Source organism: Garra rufa, chromosome 21 (assembly GCF_049309525.1).
Source record: "Garra rufa chromosome 21, GarRuf1.0, whole genome shotgun sequence".
Classification (NCBI taxonomy): domain Eukaryota; kingdom Metazoa; phylum Chordata; class Actinopteri; order Cypriniformes; family Cyprinidae; genus Garra; species Garra rufa.
The window spans coordinates 6,735,061-6,754,758 of record NC_133381.1 but is presented as its reverse complement, the minus strand read 5'-3'; the positions used below and the strand labels follow the sequence as shown (position 1 = coordinate 6,754,758).

General features: G+C 34.9%; 1 protein-coding gene across 1 annotated transcript in view; it reads right to left on the bottom strand.

Moving 5' to 3' along the window:
* Positions 1-19,698, bottom strand: part of LOC141295298 (serine/threonine-protein kinase MRCK alpha-like) — a 72,653-nt gene that overhangs the window by 5,535 nt on the left and 47,420 nt on the right. The window contains exons 17-32 of the mRNA XM_073826508.1: positions 16,288-16,412; positions 14,856-14,961; positions 14,546-14,694; positions 13,154-13,245; positions 12,971-13,047; positions 9,222-9,327; positions 8,994-9,130; positions 8,723-8,862; positions 8,547-8,628; positions 7,030-7,249; positions 5,469-5,531; positions 4,746-5,345; positions 3,240-3,337; positions 3,006-3,090; positions 2,549-2,672; positions 1,123-1,240 (exon numbers count right to left, since the gene is read on the bottom strand). Coding sequence (XP_073682609.1) covers positions 1,123-1,240; positions 2,549-2,672; positions 3,006-3,090; positions 3,240-3,337; positions 4,746-5,345; positions 5,469-5,531; positions 7,030-7,249; positions 8,547-8,628; positions 8,723-8,862; positions 8,994-9,130; positions 9,222-9,327; positions 12,971-13,047; positions 13,154-13,245; positions 14,546-14,694; positions 14,856-14,961; positions 16,288-16,412 — 2,322 coding nt within the window. The remainder of the gene's footprint in view (positions 1-1,122; positions 1,241-2,548; positions 2,673-3,005; positions 3,091-3,239; positions 3,338-4,745; positions 5,346-5,468; positions 5,532-7,029; positions 7,250-8,546; positions 8,629-8,722; positions 8,863-8,993; positions 9,131-9,221; positions 9,328-12,970; positions 13,048-13,153; positions 13,246-14,545; positions 14,695-14,855; positions 14,962-16,287; positions 16,413-19,698) is intronic.

The window sequence follows — 19,698 nt, the reverse complement described above, 5'->3', positions numbered from 1 at the left end:
AGTTGTCCAAAAGATGTCCTATTAGTAAGCATATTACTAATCAAAAATGAAGTTTTGATATATTTACGGTAAAAAATGTATAAAATATAGGCATTAAACATGATCTTTACTTAATATCCTAATGATTTTTGGCATAAAAGAAAAAATTCTATAATTTTACTATGCTATAACATGTAATTTTGGCTATTGCTACAAATATAGCCGTACTACTTAAGACTGGTTTTGTGGTCCAGAGTCTCAAATAATGACTTATTAATATTTGTTTAATATAAACATTGATATACATAATGTACTAATATTCATATTACATATTACCAATATAAATTTTAATATTATTTTTATAAATGAACTAAATATTTACAACTTAAAAAATAATTATCAACATATATTTATTATTAATTCTTACTTAAAAAAGGGGGTAAGGACCATTTAGCATGCAAAGAATTAGATGGAAATAATCTGTGCAGTTTGAGCAGTGTGAAACAAAGCTAATGCAAATTCATCCTCTTCAGAGAACAGATGGAGTGTGTCTGTATTTGTCTCTCTGGTCCTACCAGAGAGCAGATGGAGGCAGGGGTCCCAGGGGCGGAGCTGAGGGACAGGGAGTGGGAGGAGATAGGGGAGGAGTCCTGGGACAGGAAGTTGTCAGCAGAGGTGACAGTCATGTGATAGACATGCTCAAAGCTTGTAGGGGTGGAGATGAGGCGCAGACGAGGAGAGGGAAGAGGAGAACCGGGCTACACCGGAAACCCAGGAGGAGCAGATATAGAGGGAGAAATGGAGGACAAAGACAGAAGAAATATAGATGCATGCAACAGTTTCCTGCTCAATAATGGTATAAATAAGAGGAAGAAGTGAGGTTGTTTAAAAGACAACATGACAGCAAAACTGACCCTATTTACTACATAAATGTAGTAAGGAAATACAATTGTAGTAACTAAGAAAGTTAAATGTGTTGTCTTTTAATCAAGCTCATCTAAAACTTAAATAAAAATAATAAATAATTAACTGAAGATGGCACATGCTCATTAAAACAGCTCTTAGAAACAGATGGATGGAGGCGTAGAGAAGCGGGAGAAGAATATGAGAGGTGATGGTCTCCCTGCTGTTAGCTGCTCCTACCATTGGCAGATCTTTCAGGATCTGGATCCCATCTCCCGGTCCCATATGAACCACATGGTTGAAGTTTGTTGGGTTTGAAATCAACTTATTTCTCATTTCTGGGTCTCTCAGCATCTCCCTAAAGAGCATAAACAATGCAGTGAGACTTACAGCACCGCCTCAACACTAGAATAATTAAAGAAAAACTGCAAACATGAAACTTGGATTAGACTTAAAGGCTTTTTTTTACACTGTGTTGAAATGTGGGTTATCAAAGAACTAAATTATTTTATTTATTTGCTTTTTTAGTTTTCAGGTGTTTTTAAACAGCCAGAACATACTAATATGACAACATTTTTCACAACTTGTTACTGACTTCATAAAAGGGCTACACAAAAACTGTCTCTCCTGATTCTGCAATATATACCGCAATTTTAAAAAATACACAGGAAATTTCAACAGATTACTCGACTGTCTGGCTATATTTAGAATAAATGAATAATTTTAGAGTTAGGGTAATTTTGTAGGTGAGTGCATCTGCATAGAAAAAAAAAGAAAAACTTTTAATTTTTACTCTGAAGATTAAAAAAAATTGCTATTTTTGGGAAAAACCTGAAAAATTTGTGTGTTCATATTTAGGTTTACTGTTTACAATAAGCAACTCTACAATTTAACAATTAAAAACCATATAAATTATATATAACTATATAAATATATTTACGTATATTTCTATAAATAAAATTAGGAAAACTCTCTTTACACTTTTAATTTTCCGCATTGGCACTGTTACTGTGATTACTGATCATAATACTTTATTATAAAAATTATTGCGATATTATAATTATTAATTATAATAATTAATTATTAAAATAATATAATAAATATATTATAATACTGTTAAATAAACACTGTAAAATAATAAAATAATAATAAATAGTTTTACTTTACAGTAAAATTTAATTTCTAATATTTACGTCTTAATTTCTTTTTTAAACAATAAACCATCAGACATTTATTTTGATGGGTTGCTGTTCTCACATGTTAAAACGCTATATAATGAACTACAGTATATAAATGGTGGGCTTTGCTCTAAAATCAGTAAGAATGTATTTAATATATTTATTTAATGTATGAAGATGGGCTGCACGATAAATTTAATTATAATTGATTTTGTTATATGGATTAAATGTCATCATAATTTGCCAATGGCGTTAAGACATATCGCAAAATAAATTTTATTTTGATATATTGTGCCGCCCTACTTAGCAAAAATGTAAATAAGAAAATTAACCACATTAAACATTAACTAAAAGAAAATCTGATTTGTATGACACTCAACTTTTTCTACAGGGTTTGAATTAGTCCAAATTAATTTAAGTGTAAAAAAAAAAAAATTGTGTTTCTTTTAGAACTTATGATGGCTAGTGCTGCTAGGCTTGAACATCACCTCCTCTGCAAAACTCTCTCCTCCTCCGGTATGCGGAACGAAAAGCGGCGTTTGCTCGTCATACTGCGCACCATCTGTTTGCGACTGTTATCGGATGTCTCTGGCACCACTAGCTCATCTCCCTCTGCACACCATTACACAGAACACAAAGTATTACACACATTTCACAACACATTAAACAGTATGAAATGAAACAACAAGCGTCCATTAAGATGTACAACTGCATTACATCACATATGCACGAGCTGATGCATGCTACTCACAAGACAACAATATGAAATCAAAATGAATCCCATTCTCTATTACCCTCTCTAATTATTTAAAATGCATTAGCTTTCTTTTCTCATTCTCTGAAACAACTTTTCTTTTCTTATCTTTTCTTTCCTGATGAATATGCATGAATACGTGGGGCAGGCATATTCAGAAGCTGGACGAGCAGCTGTAGGGAGCATCTCACCTGCTGTCTTGTTTTTAAAGTAGATGAGCCTTACAGTCTCCAGCCCCAGCAGGTTTAGAGAGCCATCAGCGTTCAGAGGATGAACCTGCAATGCAGGCGACCCACAGCTCATTAACACACTTTAATTTACCACCTGCTTCGACATATATTTTATTTCATAGAGATGAAAAGCTCTTTACTGGAAGATAATTGTTATGTTTATTGTGTTGTATTAGAATAGAATGAAAAATGCACCTTTTTCAAAGGTATCGTTTGAATCCACTCCATAGTGTTGACGTCAAATACATCTACTGCATTTTCACTATACACTGACAGATAAGGTGCGTTATAACCTGCAAGACAAGAGTCATAGAAAACATTTTTAAACTTTTAATTTTGTTAAAATCACTAAGCATAAGTGTGAGAAACTGTAATCCCTAACAAACAACACTAAATATTAATCAAGTTTATCCAAAGCATTCCATATGCCAAATATCCACATCCACAGCTAAATATTCAGTGACTATTATAAACTATGAACAAGCAATTATAACAATGCACATTCTCAGCTTGAGTTTATAAAATAGCTAGTGTAATATTTTCATGAGATAACACATTATACATTATATTTTAAATATATTGTACCATACAATATATCCAAAATATATTATTTTTTTCAATATATATTTAAATATTCTATTAACAAAAAATCCAGTAATATTAGATAGAGATTTTTTTCATTATTCTGTATCATTACATAATATATTAGTCTCTAGGTATATATTATAAAATGAATTCAACAATATTATTTTTGGTGTCAGACTAATTTTTATTAACTTATTAAATATCATTATTATTATAATATACAATACTATATTAGACTACACATATATCTATATATAATATAATATAATATTATTAAACCAATTTAACAAAATTATCTTTTGTGACAGACTTTTAAAAAAAAATTATTTACTATTATATTATTTATACTATTATATATAATTATTTATATTATTTATACTATTTTATAGTATTATTTATACTATTACATCTAACTAGCAATTTTAGCTTTGAAAACTTATTATATTATATTATATTATTATATATTATTATTATATTATATTATTATATCAGTTTTTTATTTAGGTTTCTTTGATTAGATTTTTCAGAAGAACAGCATTTATCTGAAACAGAAATCTTTCATAACATTATAAATGTCTTTATCATCACTTTTGATCAATTTAAAGTATCATTGCTAAATATAAGTATTCATTTCTAGAATTTCCAACTGTTTTAAATATTGATAATATTAATAATATTATTAAAAATGTTTCTTGAACAGCAAATCAGCATAATATAATGATTTCTGAAGGATCATTTGACACAAAAGACTGGAGTACGAATGCTGAAAATTCAGCTTTGCATCACAGGAATAAAATATATTTTAAAGCATATTAAAATAGAAAACCATTATTTTAACATTTCATAATATTACAGTTTCTTTTTGTATTTTGACTTAAACACAGCCTTGATGTGCAAAAAAATCCTTCTTTAGACTTTCTTTAAAAAAACATAAAAAAATCTTACTGATCCCAAACTTTTAAACGGCAGTGTGGTATTAAAATAAGTCTCGTTATGTACTTCCTGTTTGATGATGGAAATGTAATCCATAATATCAAGTGCAAATTTCATGGAAAAACTAGTGGACTGGTACTACAAGCCATTTTAATCAGTACAGAAACACTGATTGTCACTCACGACATGCGGTGGGTGTAGCCGGCCACATCAGTTCCTGTTGTCTTGACCGTCTACCCTGACAGTCCACATACAAGCCGATACTGCTGAAGCACAGGAGCAGCTCTTTACTGGAAATCTCCACGGCGCAGAGAGCATCCAGGTTCAGCTGCTCGACGAAGGCCAGGGTGTGATCATCTGGGTGAAGGAGACTAGCAGTAGTTCCATCCCCCTGAAGAATATAACGCAGGAACCCGGACTGGAATCCCACGCAAAGCTTGTCACCCTGGAGACCCATCCACTGCACGGCCCCCGGGACAAAGATATCCCGCAGCTTCCGATGGCGCGTTTTGCTCTTGTTGAGCTCGAAGATCATCACCTTGTCAGGTTTTCTCATGGACACAAAGAGGTATGTGAGAGATCCTTGTCTGATCGTGCCCGAAACCAGAGTTTGGCAGCCTTTGGTCTCCGCTATCTTCTGAAAATCGGCCTCACGGTCATCCAGGGCCGTTATCGGGTAGAGTCGCACATGGCCGTTTCGTCCCGATATCACAGCGATTAACTGTTCTGATGGGATCAGCTCAATCTGATGGACCCTCTTATTGTCTCCTACTTTGATAATCTCTGTGAATAGGAAAATATAAACAGTAAGAGGCTTTGTATTAACATCAAAGAATGCAGCAAGAAGCCTATATATACAGTCTAGATGCAACAGTAAACACAGATAAAGCTTTTAATTAGACTTACCATCTTTGGTAACGTGAATAACGTACAAGCCTTCCTCATTGCCCAAGGCTATCCTCTCATGATCTGCAGATAAACAGAAATGTAGTTAAATTAAACAAAAAGCAGAGTTTGATAAAGCTAGGCTGGATTGAGCTTGACTGGTGCAGACTATTTGTGAATTGTTATTTTATTAAAGAGGATTTTTCTGTATGCATGTACACGACCAGTCAAAAGCTTTTAAACAGTAAGACTTTTAATGTTTTTTAAACAAGTCACTTCTGCTCACCAAACCTGCATTTATTTGATCCAAAGTACAGCAAAAAAAGTAAAATTTGGAAATATTTTTACTGTTTAAAACAGTAAAAAAAAAAAAAACTGTTTTCTATTTTGAATATATTTTAAAATGTAATTTATTCCTGTGATTTCAAAGCCGATTTATTTTAGCATCCTTACTCCAGTCACATGATCCTTCAGAAAATCATTCTAATATTCCTACTCTAAGCCAAATGTCAAATTTCCAGACTTTTCCCTGACTTTTACAAACTAAAAAGCTGAATTTCCATCACCTATATTAAACAAAACTATCTATTTGCAAGCTTTTTTTTTTTACTTGTTCACAGAGATTTTTTTTTTGTGGCTTTTACCAGTTAAATGTACTTTGATATTTGTCTGTGCTATTTCTACAGAAATTAATTTATAGTTTCTCTGCTTTCATAACCATAACCTAAGCATAACAATAGGCAAAATGCGTTTAAAAAAACAAACAAACGAGATCAAGCAAAATACAAAACAGAAAAATTACATTAAAAAATTTAAAGAATTAAAACTTTAAAGCAACAAACTAAAATCCAAGATATTCCATGACTTGGACAAAATAAATATAACATTTCCTGACTTTCAATGTCTGGAATAGACCTTTTAAAATTCCATTATATTCAAGAAACTCTGTGCTACTCAAAAAAACTTTTTTTACGTTTTGATGCTAAAAAAACAGTTGATTAGAATTTTTAGGTTTCTTTGAAGTTCTCAGAAGTACAGCATTTATCTGAAATAGAAATCTTTTGTAACATTCTACATGTCTTTATTATCACTTTTGATCAATTTAAAGCATCCTTGCTAAATAAAAGTATTAATTTCTATAATTTCCAGAAAAAATATACCTGACTGTTTTAAATATTGATAATAATAATAATAATAATAATAATAATAATATTAATAAAAAATGTTTCTTGAACAGCAAATCAGCATGTTATAATGATTTCGTAAGGACCATGCGACACTAAAAGTGTAATGGTGTGGAAAATTTAGCTTTGCATCACAGAAATGAATTATATTTTAAAATATATTAAAATAGAAAACCACTATTTTAAATTGCAATAATATTACATAATATTGAATTTTTTTCTGTATTTTTACTAAAATAAACGCAGAATTTTTTTTTTTTTCAAAAAACATTCAAAATCTTACTGATCTTAAAGTTTTGGATCAGTAAGATTTTTAATGTATTTTGGAGTTCTTGATTATGACTGGAAACCTTGACTAACATAAACCTATGAAAACTGGTACATGTGGTTGATTGTACCTATAATAGCAGCAGACTGTGTGGTTTTGATGAGAGGCAGTGCACTGTCATACGCTTCTTTAGGGACGTAAACAAAGCGTTCTTTCAGTTTGCTCTTCTTCAAGAGACGGTGCAGCTCGTTCAGGAGGCCGACCCACTTGTTTCTTTCCTGATCGCTGTCAGCCAGGATCAAGATGGAGCATTTCTTATTGCTAGAAGTGGAGAGCTGTGATGCTGTCACCTGCAGGAGAGGAAGAGGAGGACAACTTCCAAATGCATCATCTTTATTTTTCTTAAAAGGTCCCATATTGTACACATTTCTGGAGGTTTATTTTAGTTGTTGATGGCCTTAAGAATATATATTTGCGGTATAAGTGCCAAAATCCATCTCAATATATTTTTACAGCTCCTTTTTTAGGAGCTCTGTCAAAAACAGGTCGATTTTGGCCCATCTAATTAATATTCATGAGCCTCTCTTCTAATTGGCCTGTTGTTTTCTGAGTGACGCACAGCCAGGCCAATCACAGGTAACTACGGTCATGTATGCTTTAGCCGAACCCAGAGCCATAGAGAGCCTAGCCTGCTGATACTCAACAGGATATTTCAGAATGATCATTAATGTTTTTTCTTTTTCAAACACCGAATGCAGTAAGCTACATAACTGTTGCTTTAGTAAAGCCCCTTTCACAATGCGCGCTGATTCTGGAAAATTACGGGAACGAGCGCTGTGTGAACAAAAACCAGAACCATAAAGGCAGTGTTGTATTGATGATGCACGTTACCCTGCGACTCTTCACGACAAAATACGTGCAAAGTGGAATGAAGCGGCGATCGGGCAGAGCCAGCTCCGCACTATCAGCGCTGAAGCACAGTTTATTCAGGTTAGTTTCAGTTTAGTGAAACGTACGCGTCGCATTACATCTCACATCCAAACGTCACATGTCTTTATGGGTTGTGTGTAAAGCACGCACAGATTCCGGAAAACAACTGTGAATGAACCAAATCAAACAATTCCGGAACAAATCATGGGACACATTATCTGTGTATTTACCGGAATCGCTGTGTGAAAGAGGCTGAAGTTGACGTGCCGCTGGTCTCTTATATTCACGTTGTTCTGAAGCCTGTGCAATGATGTAGTTTCGCCATCTATCGACTGAACAGGGTTTTCTAGATTAGTTTCCGTGTTGTTGTTGCTTAGCAATGTTAAGGACGCGATGTTGTCTGGGTTTGACAAAAGGAGGGTGGGACGTGATTGGTGCTCGGGGTGGTGACTGAAGGCGGTGACTGAGTAGATCGGACGTCACATCGTTACGGAAGTCACAGCGGCTCGTGAAAATGAACAACTACTTTAAGCAGGCTGTGTGCAGTTTACTGTGGATTGACTGTTTTGAAACTCATATGGTAGTTGCATAACCCCTAGACCTCAGTTATCATGAAAAAAGCCAGGAAATTTCGATTTTGACAATATGGGACCTTTAAATTACAATCCAAAATAATGTCAATAATATGAAGTTTGGTTTAAACAAAAAAATACTCACCCTAAAAATACAGGGAATGTCCTTCATGTTCGCATGAATGACATCTGATGCCAAAACTGAGCTAACAGAAAAATCCTCATCCCTGAAACCAAAAGAAAGCAATTTTGGATGACATACAAATGTAGTCATTAGGATCAAACACAGGCTCAGATATTTGTTTTAAAGACTATACTAACCTCATGTCAATGACCTGGTTCACCACAACACCAGGCTGAGCAGCTTTGCCCTCTGGGAGATCATATAAGAAGAGTTTGAAGTCACAAACCACAGCAATGGCTCTTTGCCATCCCTTCTTCACACCTAATGGTTTGGGCACCTGAAAGAAAAGACCTTACAATTAGTTCTAAACCACTTGGGAACTTTTTCCTAATATAAATACAATAGATCAGCTTATTTCTAGTTTATTTTTGCAAATCTTTGATGGGAATTTAAACTAAAGCTTCCAACCTTGACATGGCCCTCATAAGCTGTGCCGATGCCCTTCTGGGGGTCAATACCCAGCGGTCCTTTGGTTTGATCCGGTGGGATCGGACACACGGCGGGAGCTTTGTCCGCACACGTTACGTGACAGGAGAAGTTACAGACTGCAAAAGGAGAAGAACAAGGTGAATGCCAATCTTCATGCTATTTACCATATCTTTGACAACCTCAGCTGCTGCTGTTGTGACCTCTCACCTTCACACGTACAGCCCTGTCGGATGAGTCCCACCATTAGAGATGTACACTGGTTACATTTAGTGGGTGTATTGAAGGTCTTCACCACAAACTGATGGGCTTTTGGCTAAAAAGAGCAATTTAGAACACTATAAATTACAACGTATCACAGAATATAAGATTTGGATGATATGAAAGTAGCTAGACTCTTATAAATAAAGGTTCTTTATCGGCATTGCCTGTAAATTTCCTACCATAAATATATCAAAACTTAATTTTTGATTAGTAATATGCAGTGCTAGGAACTTGATTTGGACAACTTTAAAGGCGATTTTCTCAATATTGTGATTTTTTTGCACCCTCAGATTCCAGATTTCCAAATAGTTGTATCTCAGCCAAATACAGGTGCATCTCAATAAATTAGAATGTTGTGGAAAAGTTCATTTATTTCAGTAATTCAACTCAAATTGTGAAACTCGTGTGTTAAATAAATTCAATGCACACAGACGATTAAACTAATGAAGTAGTTTAAGTCTTTGGTTCTTTTAATTGTGATGATTTGGCTCACATTTAACAAAAACCCACCAATTCACTATCTCAACAAATCAGAATACTTCATAAGACATGAAAACATTTTTAGTGAATTGTTGGCCTTCTGGAAAGTATGTTCATTTACTGTTTATGTACTCAATACTTGGTATGGGCCAGGTTTCTTTGACAGTGACCTTCAGCTCATCTGCATTTTTGGTCTCTAGTTTCTAATTTTCCTCTTAGCAATCAGTGTTGTTTTTGACAACCATCTTAGATTTAGTCTTAGTCTTTTGGACTAAAATGCTTCTTAGTTTTAGTCAGATTTTAGTCACTTCTATATGTGAAAGTTTTAGTCCAATTTTAGTCGACGAAAAGTCAAAAAGGTTTTAGTCTAGTTTTACTCGACGAAAAGTCAAAAAGGTTTTAGTCTAGTTTTAGTCAAAAAAAGGGAAAAAAGTAGTCTTTTAACAAATTAATGTAGGTCAGTAAGTATTTTGCTGTTGGGTAGTGTCACTTATAAGTTCTGAAAATAGCAGATCTATAGTTCAACAATGTGAGTTTCCGGATCGACTATTTTCACCAATAATTACAATAATGAAGGAATGTTTTAGAACATAAAAGACAAACAAGGATGGAATGCTAAAACAGCTTGCCATACTAGTATAGCAAAGAGTATTTAATGCTAAAACGGCTTGCCATAGCGTCAGATACTTAAGTTTTAATTGTCATGCACAATAAGCGGAAATGTCATGCATTTTAAACGTCTGACGGACCACCCACTAACATTTGTCTATTCTCGTCTCGTCAACGAAAACTCACACACGTCTCGTCATGTTTTAGTCATCAACGAGCCATTTTTATGTCGTCATCGTCTCGTTATCGTCATGAAAAAAAGTGGCGTCAACGAAATGATTTAGTCATCGTCATCGTTGACGAAAACAACACTGTTAACAATACCCCATAGATTCTCATAGAACTTTCTATTAACATGCTTGGATACAGCACTCTGTGAACAGCCTGCTTCTTTGGCAATGAATGTTTGTGGCCTAAACTCCTTGTGAAGGGTGTCTTCTGGACAACTTTCAGATCAGCAGTCTTCCCCATGCTTGTGTAGCCTAGTGAACCAAACTGAGAGACCATTTTGAAGGCTCAGGAAACCTTTGCAGGTGTTTTGAGTTGATTAGCTGATTGGCATGTCACCATATTCTAATTTGTTGAGATAGTGAATTGGTGGGTTTTTGTTAAATGTGACTTGAACTACTTCAGTCTGTGTGCATTGAATTAAATACACAAGTTTCACAGTTTGAGTTGAATTACTGAAATAAATGAACCTTTCCATTACATTCTAATTTATTGAGATGCACCTGTATTGTCCTATCCTAACAAACCATACATCAATGAAAAGCTTATTTATTCAGCTTTCAGATTGACCCTTTTGACTGGTTTTGTGGTCCAGGTTCACAATTGTTCTTTTAAGCACTGTTCAGTGAAAGGTTTTTTTAAGAACCCAAATTGGTGGTTCGGTGGAATCACTGAAAAAAAAAAAAACCCTTATAGAAACTTAATTTTTAAGAGTGTGAAACAAAATAAATTAGTGAATGAATTACTTTAGGTGTGCTGTGACCAGAGCTACTGTACCCTGACCGCACAGGAGTTTGTGCACCTCGCTGAGTCTGGTCCACCTGCTGGAAAAATGTCACAGATATTAGTCACAAATACTATCATCCTAATAGAAAAATTTAATGAATGAAGCTCGGTTCTAAAACCTACCAATCTGGCTATTTAGACAGCCTAATAAGGCATCATAGGCATGCTTTTAGCTACATTGCAAGGTGACATCTTATGTATTTATTGTCAGAAAGCTCTCGGATTTTAGAAAAATGTCTTAATTTGTGGGTTTGGAACGACATGAGGGCGAGTAATTAATTATAGAATTTTAATTTCTGGGTGAACCATCTATTTAAAAAGCATCATAGGCATGCTTTTGACTATATTGTAAGGTGGCATCCAATGTATTTATTGTGGATAAGGCAGTCGCAGTGTTAGATACGTTTTAGAATTGCTAAAGGGGTTAGAAATAAAGAAGTCACCTCTTGAGACTCCATATCACTGGTGGTTGAGGGTGAGCGAGAGTGGGACGTGACCTGGGATCTTCCATCTTCCTCCCGAGAAGGTGTGTTGGACAGGCTGAAGTTATCGATGGAGTCGATCTATTGAAAAGGAAATGTTTATTGAACAGATCCAATTGTACCATGAGCAGCAGATGGAAAACGCAACGGCAGCATTTAGGCCCAAGACATGCCTTCTAAATGTAACACAACAGGCTGTTTAAAAAAAAAATCATGCACATTAGAGACAAGACAGAGTTTTAAAAACATTTCCAAGACCCAAACACCATGTCAATGACGCCTGACAGGAACAAGAACCGAGAGCAAAGCATAAATAAAGAAAACACTGCTGAACAAAAACACCACATGTCTGTTTCACAACAAGCTTCACAAAGTTTTAGAAACAGCAAAAGTGAGTTAGAGGTTGAGTCATCGGTTGTGATATAGAACAAAACCTTCATTGGTAACACAGGATGGATAAAACAAAACACTGCATATGTATTAGCCACAGAAAGTGTCATTTTGTAATCGAAATGCGGATGATGAAGACGAACTGAGGTGAAATGGACCCTGGATGTGATAAACAAGCATGTGCACTTATAAAACCCTCTGGGAAATGTGGATGAGTCTTTTATGCCATGCAGTTACAGACCGCAGACATGCATCAAAGTCACGCAATCCAATCATTGTAGAGATGAACCACCGCACCAAATACACAAAAGGAGCTTACACGTCTGCCTTTGCCGGCCGACCCAGAGGCAGCGGAGCGCTTCATCACAGACAAAAACAGACAGATAGGAGGAGAGAAAGAAATAAAAGAGAGCAAACAATATATGAACACAGAGAACAAGATTCACACACACGCTCACTCACTCACTCGCTTATAAAATCACTGTCTCAAAAGCCCAGAAGTAATAATCGAGAATGCGTTTCAGCCAGTTATTTAATCCACACTAAACCATTTAAAGAGAATATGAGAGGAAACAGAAATATCAATAAAACCAATTTTCCCTGAATAACAAATGAAAAAGCAGACAGAACGAATTAATGTTGCAAAGTAAAAAATGATGATCACTTCGGCTGTGATTTCATCTTAAACTAAAGCCACATGTGAGTGTTTCAAATACTTACATCGAACTGATCCAGGGCCGAGGTCGGAGCATTGAGGAACGCCAAGAAGGAATTCTGGGAGTCTTGGTGCTTGACCCCTGGAACACATAACATGACTTAGTTGTCACATACAAGCATAAACCATCTAAACAATATCAAGGATGTCAATTTTGCCTGATTGATTTCTAATGTTTGGGCTTTTACCTTTGGATGTGCGCAGACTCTCGGTTTCCACTTTCAGCCTCTGGATCTCTGCCTGAAGGTCCTGGTTCTTCTTATCTGCCTCCTCCAGCTTGCTGTGGAGAAAACATTCAGACACAATATGATGAGCATAACCTGATTAATATGCCAACATATGGTCGTTTTCAGCCATTAATGTTGGCTGATGGTCAATTAACATTTTACTAAATTATTCAAGTCTTTTCTTCTGTATTGACATTGAACCAGATAATCAAAAAAATAATTTATTTCCACCATTTTTATGCTATTTCCACAAAATGGAGGCATAGACGGATCTTTTCTCCTGTGTTGGCATTAAACCAGATAAGCAAAAAAATAATTTATTTTCACCATTTTTAATCGCAACATACACATTTCATAATTGAATCATCAAAGCTTACGTTTTACTTTAACAATGCAAGTTTGCAGGGGCAAGAAGATTGGAGCTATGATATTTTAAAATAAAAATGATGAATTTAAATAAATAAATAGATTTAATTTAGATTTTTCTAGCCTGCTTTTCAATTAAATTCAAATGCATATACAGTATGAAACAAATGGTTTCCTGCTATTGTGTCTGGGTCAAAGACATTAAGATGTCCACATCAAAAGAAATTTACAAAAGTGTCCATGTCCATGGAAAAGCACAGTTTTATGTCAATGGAAAGCACATTAAATGTAGATTTTAAGGTTTCAAATAAGTTTATGGAGAATAAAATAATGTTACATTGTCTTTCAGTGTAACACAATATTTATGTAAAAATTCAAACAACATGCTTATTCTGACTTGTACATATTAAAAATATATAAAAGAATAAGAAAGCATAGTAAATGTTACTGTGTTTTAAATGAGTAAAAACTTCTTCCTGACAAATAGGTAAAACCTGGGATAGTAGCTAATTTTAAAAAATGCAGAATTACAATTAATTAGTATTTGCGGTGAATGTAATTTGTCTTTTAATATGTCATAAATTGATTTTTGTTGTAAATATGCCTGACAAGATTATTACACTGAATGACATTTTAGTAAGTGTCTACTGTAAATTAGGTGGGAAATGTATGATATTTATTTTTTGCTCAGAAAAACAAAAAGAAAAATGCAATTAAATTAAACAAAAAACTTTTAAATAATTTTTCTGGAAAAACAACAAATTTAAAGCACCCTTTTTTATCTTTGACCTGTATACATTTCATTAACTACTATTAAATTGCACAAAATCATGCCGTTTAAATATCAACAATGGCCAAAGCCATATCGGTTGACTACTATTTGAGATTCTTACCAGCTATTTAATGTGTTATCTACTGGATAATATCAGCTAACATACTAAAAGATATGACCAGTTTCAAGCTTTAAATGAGAGATGTGTGTTTTACCATTCAGTGGCCATTTGCGATGCCTTGACTTTATTAAGCTCATCCTGGATGGTTTGTTTGGCTCTAATCTCGGCATCCAGCGCAGACTGCAGCTCTAGACGAGCAGACATGTCCAGTTTAGCCAAACGTCTCACCTTCCATGGCATGTCCTGGTAAAACCAGAAAAAAAAAAAAAAGAATTAAACACCCACCGGCTCACAACATACAATAAGATTTGGTGCCAACAATGCATCACTCGCTCATGCTACAGTACATTTCTAACACTAAGCACTACATTCAGTTCAATGTTTAGCTGTGAAAGGGCGCTTACAGTAGCACGTGCACCCAAACTGGCGTTCTTCAGGCCTTCCAGTTCTTCTGTCATCTTAGTGGCCAAAGCCTGCAGATAACCTCGTGCATCTTTCTCATCACTGACCCTGAGAGAGAAACACAGATGCTCAGAACTGCAATTACAAAACATCACCACTAGATAGACCCATGGCTACATGGTGCTATAGCAGCATAGGTGCAACAAAAATATAATTGCAATTATGCAGGGGAGTAGCAACCATAATAACCATTATTTTTCAGCTTTTTGAGGTGTAAACAAAACAAAACAATTTAGGACCATGCAGAAGCTTCTGCTTCAAGAGCCAGCTGCTTCAAGACTGAATGCACATGAAACAGATGATCTGCTATGGCAAATGCCTACTTATCTGCCTTTTAGCAAGAACTACTGGGCTATTAGTATGTCACTTAAAGTATTTATCAAGCTGATAGAGTTTATAATGGGTCCCCACTCCTTCCTGATCAATTCTACACCCTTGCACTTATGCTTCTTTGGCGTCATGCTCAGGATTTGTGCATCCTGCAAATTAACTGATGCATTAGGTGGAGCCATTACATTTTTTATCGAAAAGCAGGTTGCTTTAGTAAATACTACTTGTGTATGGTTAAAACAGCTACAGTCGAACCAAAAATTATTCAGACACCAGATATAATTTTTTTTTAGTGGGTGCAGGACACTAATACACATTTATGTAAGTGAAGATAGCAAATTAAACTGTCCCATATTATACCCAAAAAATTCTCCATACAGTACATTTGGAGCCAAAAATTGATTTGACACTTTGACCTGACCATGTTTTGTTACATAGCTTTCTATCAAAGTTATCTGACATTATCAAGACGGATTTGTTCTGACACAGTTTAGCTCTTTGAGTTCTTGAAATATTTTATTACCATTTTACCAACTATAGCAAATAAACTGTGACAATGTGAGAAATGTTGAAGGTGTCTGAATAAATTTTGGTTTGACTGTATTCTTTTTAGAATACAAATGTCTAAAAAAACTTTAATGGACATTTTAAAATAAAATAAAATGCCACAAAAATTACAAAATGTGCCACATATTTAGGATGTGGAAGGAATTCATCAAAATGGTGAATTCATTTAAATCTTAATCTTGTTTACCATTTTATATATTTCATAATATTGTATTCTAGGTCTGTCTAGTAATGGTATGTTTAATACCTCTGCACAATATTTAGCCTGCAATGATCTGCAAAGGCAAAATGCAATAACTACACTAACAATAGAAATGACAAAAAATAAAAAATAAAGCTTTTTTGACCAAATTTTGAAATTTTATATCAATTTCCACATTATTTTCGGTGAATCTAAGGACAGTTCATATTCTAAGAGAGCTGATTCCAGTTTTAAACATGAGACCGAACATAGGGGCAATAGTTTATATCTCTCACCATTGAATGATTTCTGTGATCTGGGCCTCCCAGTGGGCCACACTTTCTTTCTTATCAGCCAGTTCTCTCATCTCCTCCTCCATCTGTTTGTGACCGCAGCTCAACTTCTCAAATAAAGATGTCATCTACAAACACACACAAAAAACATGTTATTGAATATATACACTAATGACATGATTTTTTGGGATTTTATCTTTATTTTTACTTATTTAACTTAGCAAAGACGCATTAAACTGATCATAAGTGACATTAAAAGCCTTTATAATGTTACAAAAGATTACCATTTCAATTTTTTTTTTTTTTACCATTTTTATAATTGCACTTTCTATCCATTAAAGAATTCCAAGAAAAATGTCAGTTTCCACAAAAAAACTTTGATAATAATAATACATGTTTCTTGAGCAGCAAATCAGCATATTAGAATGATTTCTAAAGAATGTGACACTGAAGACTGGAGAAACGATGCTGAAAATTCATCTTTGCATCATAGAAATTACATTTTTAAATATTCAAATAGAAAAGCGTATGTTTCATTTGCTGATTTTTACTGTTTTTACTGTGTGCTTTAATTAAATTAATGCAGCCTTGGTGAACATAAAACAAAAATCTTACTGACATTAAATAATAGTATACGTTTTTTAAACACATGCTTTCCTATGAACACCAAGTGATTCAGACTTGCTTCTGAAAATGTAGTTAGCACATCCTTAACCCAGTTACACAATTTTATTTCAGTGAATGGAAAATACCCCACATTTGCGGCTTTTACTCCTGCACAACCCAAGTAACACAACTAGCTTGAAAACATGCCCATTACCATGTCAGAAATTCACAAACCAATACGGCAATTTGAGGGGCCAGATGCAATTACACGGACCAGAGAGACAGTGACTGGCTCTCATCAGAGCCTGCAGGATGGACCACCATGCAAAGCCAACCGTGTCACTCTAATACCCTCCACATTTCCACCCATAAACCACCAAACGCTCATGAATAAGCACGACCCCCTCCATCTGCAACGGCTCGGTTGCTTCTGCAGTAAACACGTCTGCTAGAACATGCATCTAGTCAACTCTGATTTAGATGAACTCTCTATCTTAAGCAAGAGCTGGTGAGGTTGACCACCCTATAATTACGCTTGCATTATCCAAGGCTTTCATTTAACACTACGCTCTGACCGGAGCGTTGAACCTTCGCAGCGGTCCTTGGAAAAAACGTTCCAGATTCCTGTCAGTTGATCAGCATATTTTCGTGTGCTTACACGGGGGAAGACGCTGACTGACTTCCCAGTAAAACACTGGCATGGTGGACCATCTCTTCAGATTAGTGGACTCATGGAATGACAACGGCATGTTTTCTTTCTTTCACAACTGAGTGTTGCCCTCCAAGGGTTCCTCTCTAAACATCCCTAGCTTTACCATCAGGCTCACTAAGAGCCACGAACACAAGCCTCTCTTTCAACCGCTCTCTGTTTGAAGCACTCAGAAATGATACCCAGAATTAATTGATGGTTTTAACAAAGAGCATCAACTCTGACCGCTAAGAAGCGGAGCCTCCTGTCATCTTCATCCTAATGACCACATCAAAAGCGACATGGAATCTGTGACTTCAGGCCTCAGTAATATGAGAGATGGAGGTTGTGGTTTCAGGGTTGTGGGCCGATGTGTAGGGTGGTGTGTTAGTGTTACACAGCATCCTGGAGCCACAGTAGTGTCATAGTATCCAAGCCTAAAAATACTGGTGCGCCACAAAATGGCAGTAGCCTACAGTTTAACAATATCCAGCACTGTGTGTACAGTACCTACAATTGTTTGCACACAAAAAGTTTCAGTTAAAACTTTAGAGCATGTTTGAAAGAATCTAAAACAATAGGAATAGGATGACAGATAGGTGAGAATAGGGGTTATGCCCAACAGGCTTCCGTTTTCTGCTAAACAGGTCTCGTTGCTTCCGGTTCACGCGTTTTGCATATCCCTCTTTAAATATGAACATGATTTACTCAAGATTCATTCAAAGTAGACACTAAAAATGATCATAACCAATGTCCATCACATATGTGGATTGATATATAAAAGTTTTAAATTTTTATTCTTTTCACTAACATTTATATATAAATATCGAATGAAACGTCCACAATAAACAGCTGGCTTGTTTAACTGATTACCTTAAAAGTCCGTCGATATCGCCATTATTTATTACGGCTATTAACACGTTCTCCGACAAGCGGAAGCAATGAGACCTGTTTTCCGGGGTTGGTCAGGTGACGTTCGACATATAGCCTATTCACTGTTGAGTGTAATTAGAAAAACTTAAGATGATAATAATCATCACTAGGGAAATTAAAATTCTTGGCCGAAGCCGAAGAAAATTACACACTTGGCCGAAGGCCGATTACTCAACATGGTTTATTTTGCCATTTCTTACCATTGCATAAATTAAATAGCCAATATTTGCTTTTTACAGTTTTGTCTTGCTTTTCACAAAAAAAAAAAAAAATCAATAAAACAATTTAAAAATATTTAACACATTTTTAACATTCTAGCAGACATTATAGCCTACCAACAAAGCACAATTTAACTTAAAATAATATTCTTTGGCCATTTTTAAGACCCCCTTTCTTGAATCTGGCATGTGTTTTTAATGTACAAATGAATTCAGCCAAATGAGAATATTATAATAAATGTATTAATAGAGCTGTTGTAATGATTGTTATCATTATTTTGTGTTACTTTATTTTATTTTACAGAACAACAGTACAATTACAATGCTAAAATTTATGTATGTTGACTTTTATTTTGGTGGAAACCCGCAAGAAGACCTCAGTACTACTTTTTGAATAAATACAATTGGTGCATGTATTTGACAAGATAACGTTCTGTATTTTATTTACTAATGGTTTAAGGCCATTTCATGATTTTAGTCATCATACAGTAAACAGCAACAACCACTCCTTTCTCTTCTCATGGAAGACATTTAATGCGGTTCTAAACAGTCACAGCTGTCAATGCTTGTAATGATTTTTGCATTTTATTTCAGACAGTTTTAAATGCTTCCACACTGCAGACATGTTTGCTGCATTAGTGTATGCCTCTATTTGATTGTGTCACATTATTGTTCGGTATAATTTATTCAGTCTTATCTGGCCGAACACCTGGAAACGCACCTAAACACCTAAAACCTGGCAATGATATCGAACTTTTGTCTCCATCTTCCCGAAAACATTGTTTTCTGAAAAAAGGTCTGTGGTGAACACAATCTCAAGATATTTTCATGTTTTATTCTACAAAGTAATATGTTTTTTAAACCAGTCTTGAAAAGCCTAACAAATGGCTTCAGCTTTTAAGTTCTGCCAATTGTACTTTCCCTTTAAGATTCATAAAAGCTTTGTTCACCCGAACATGTGAGTGCTGT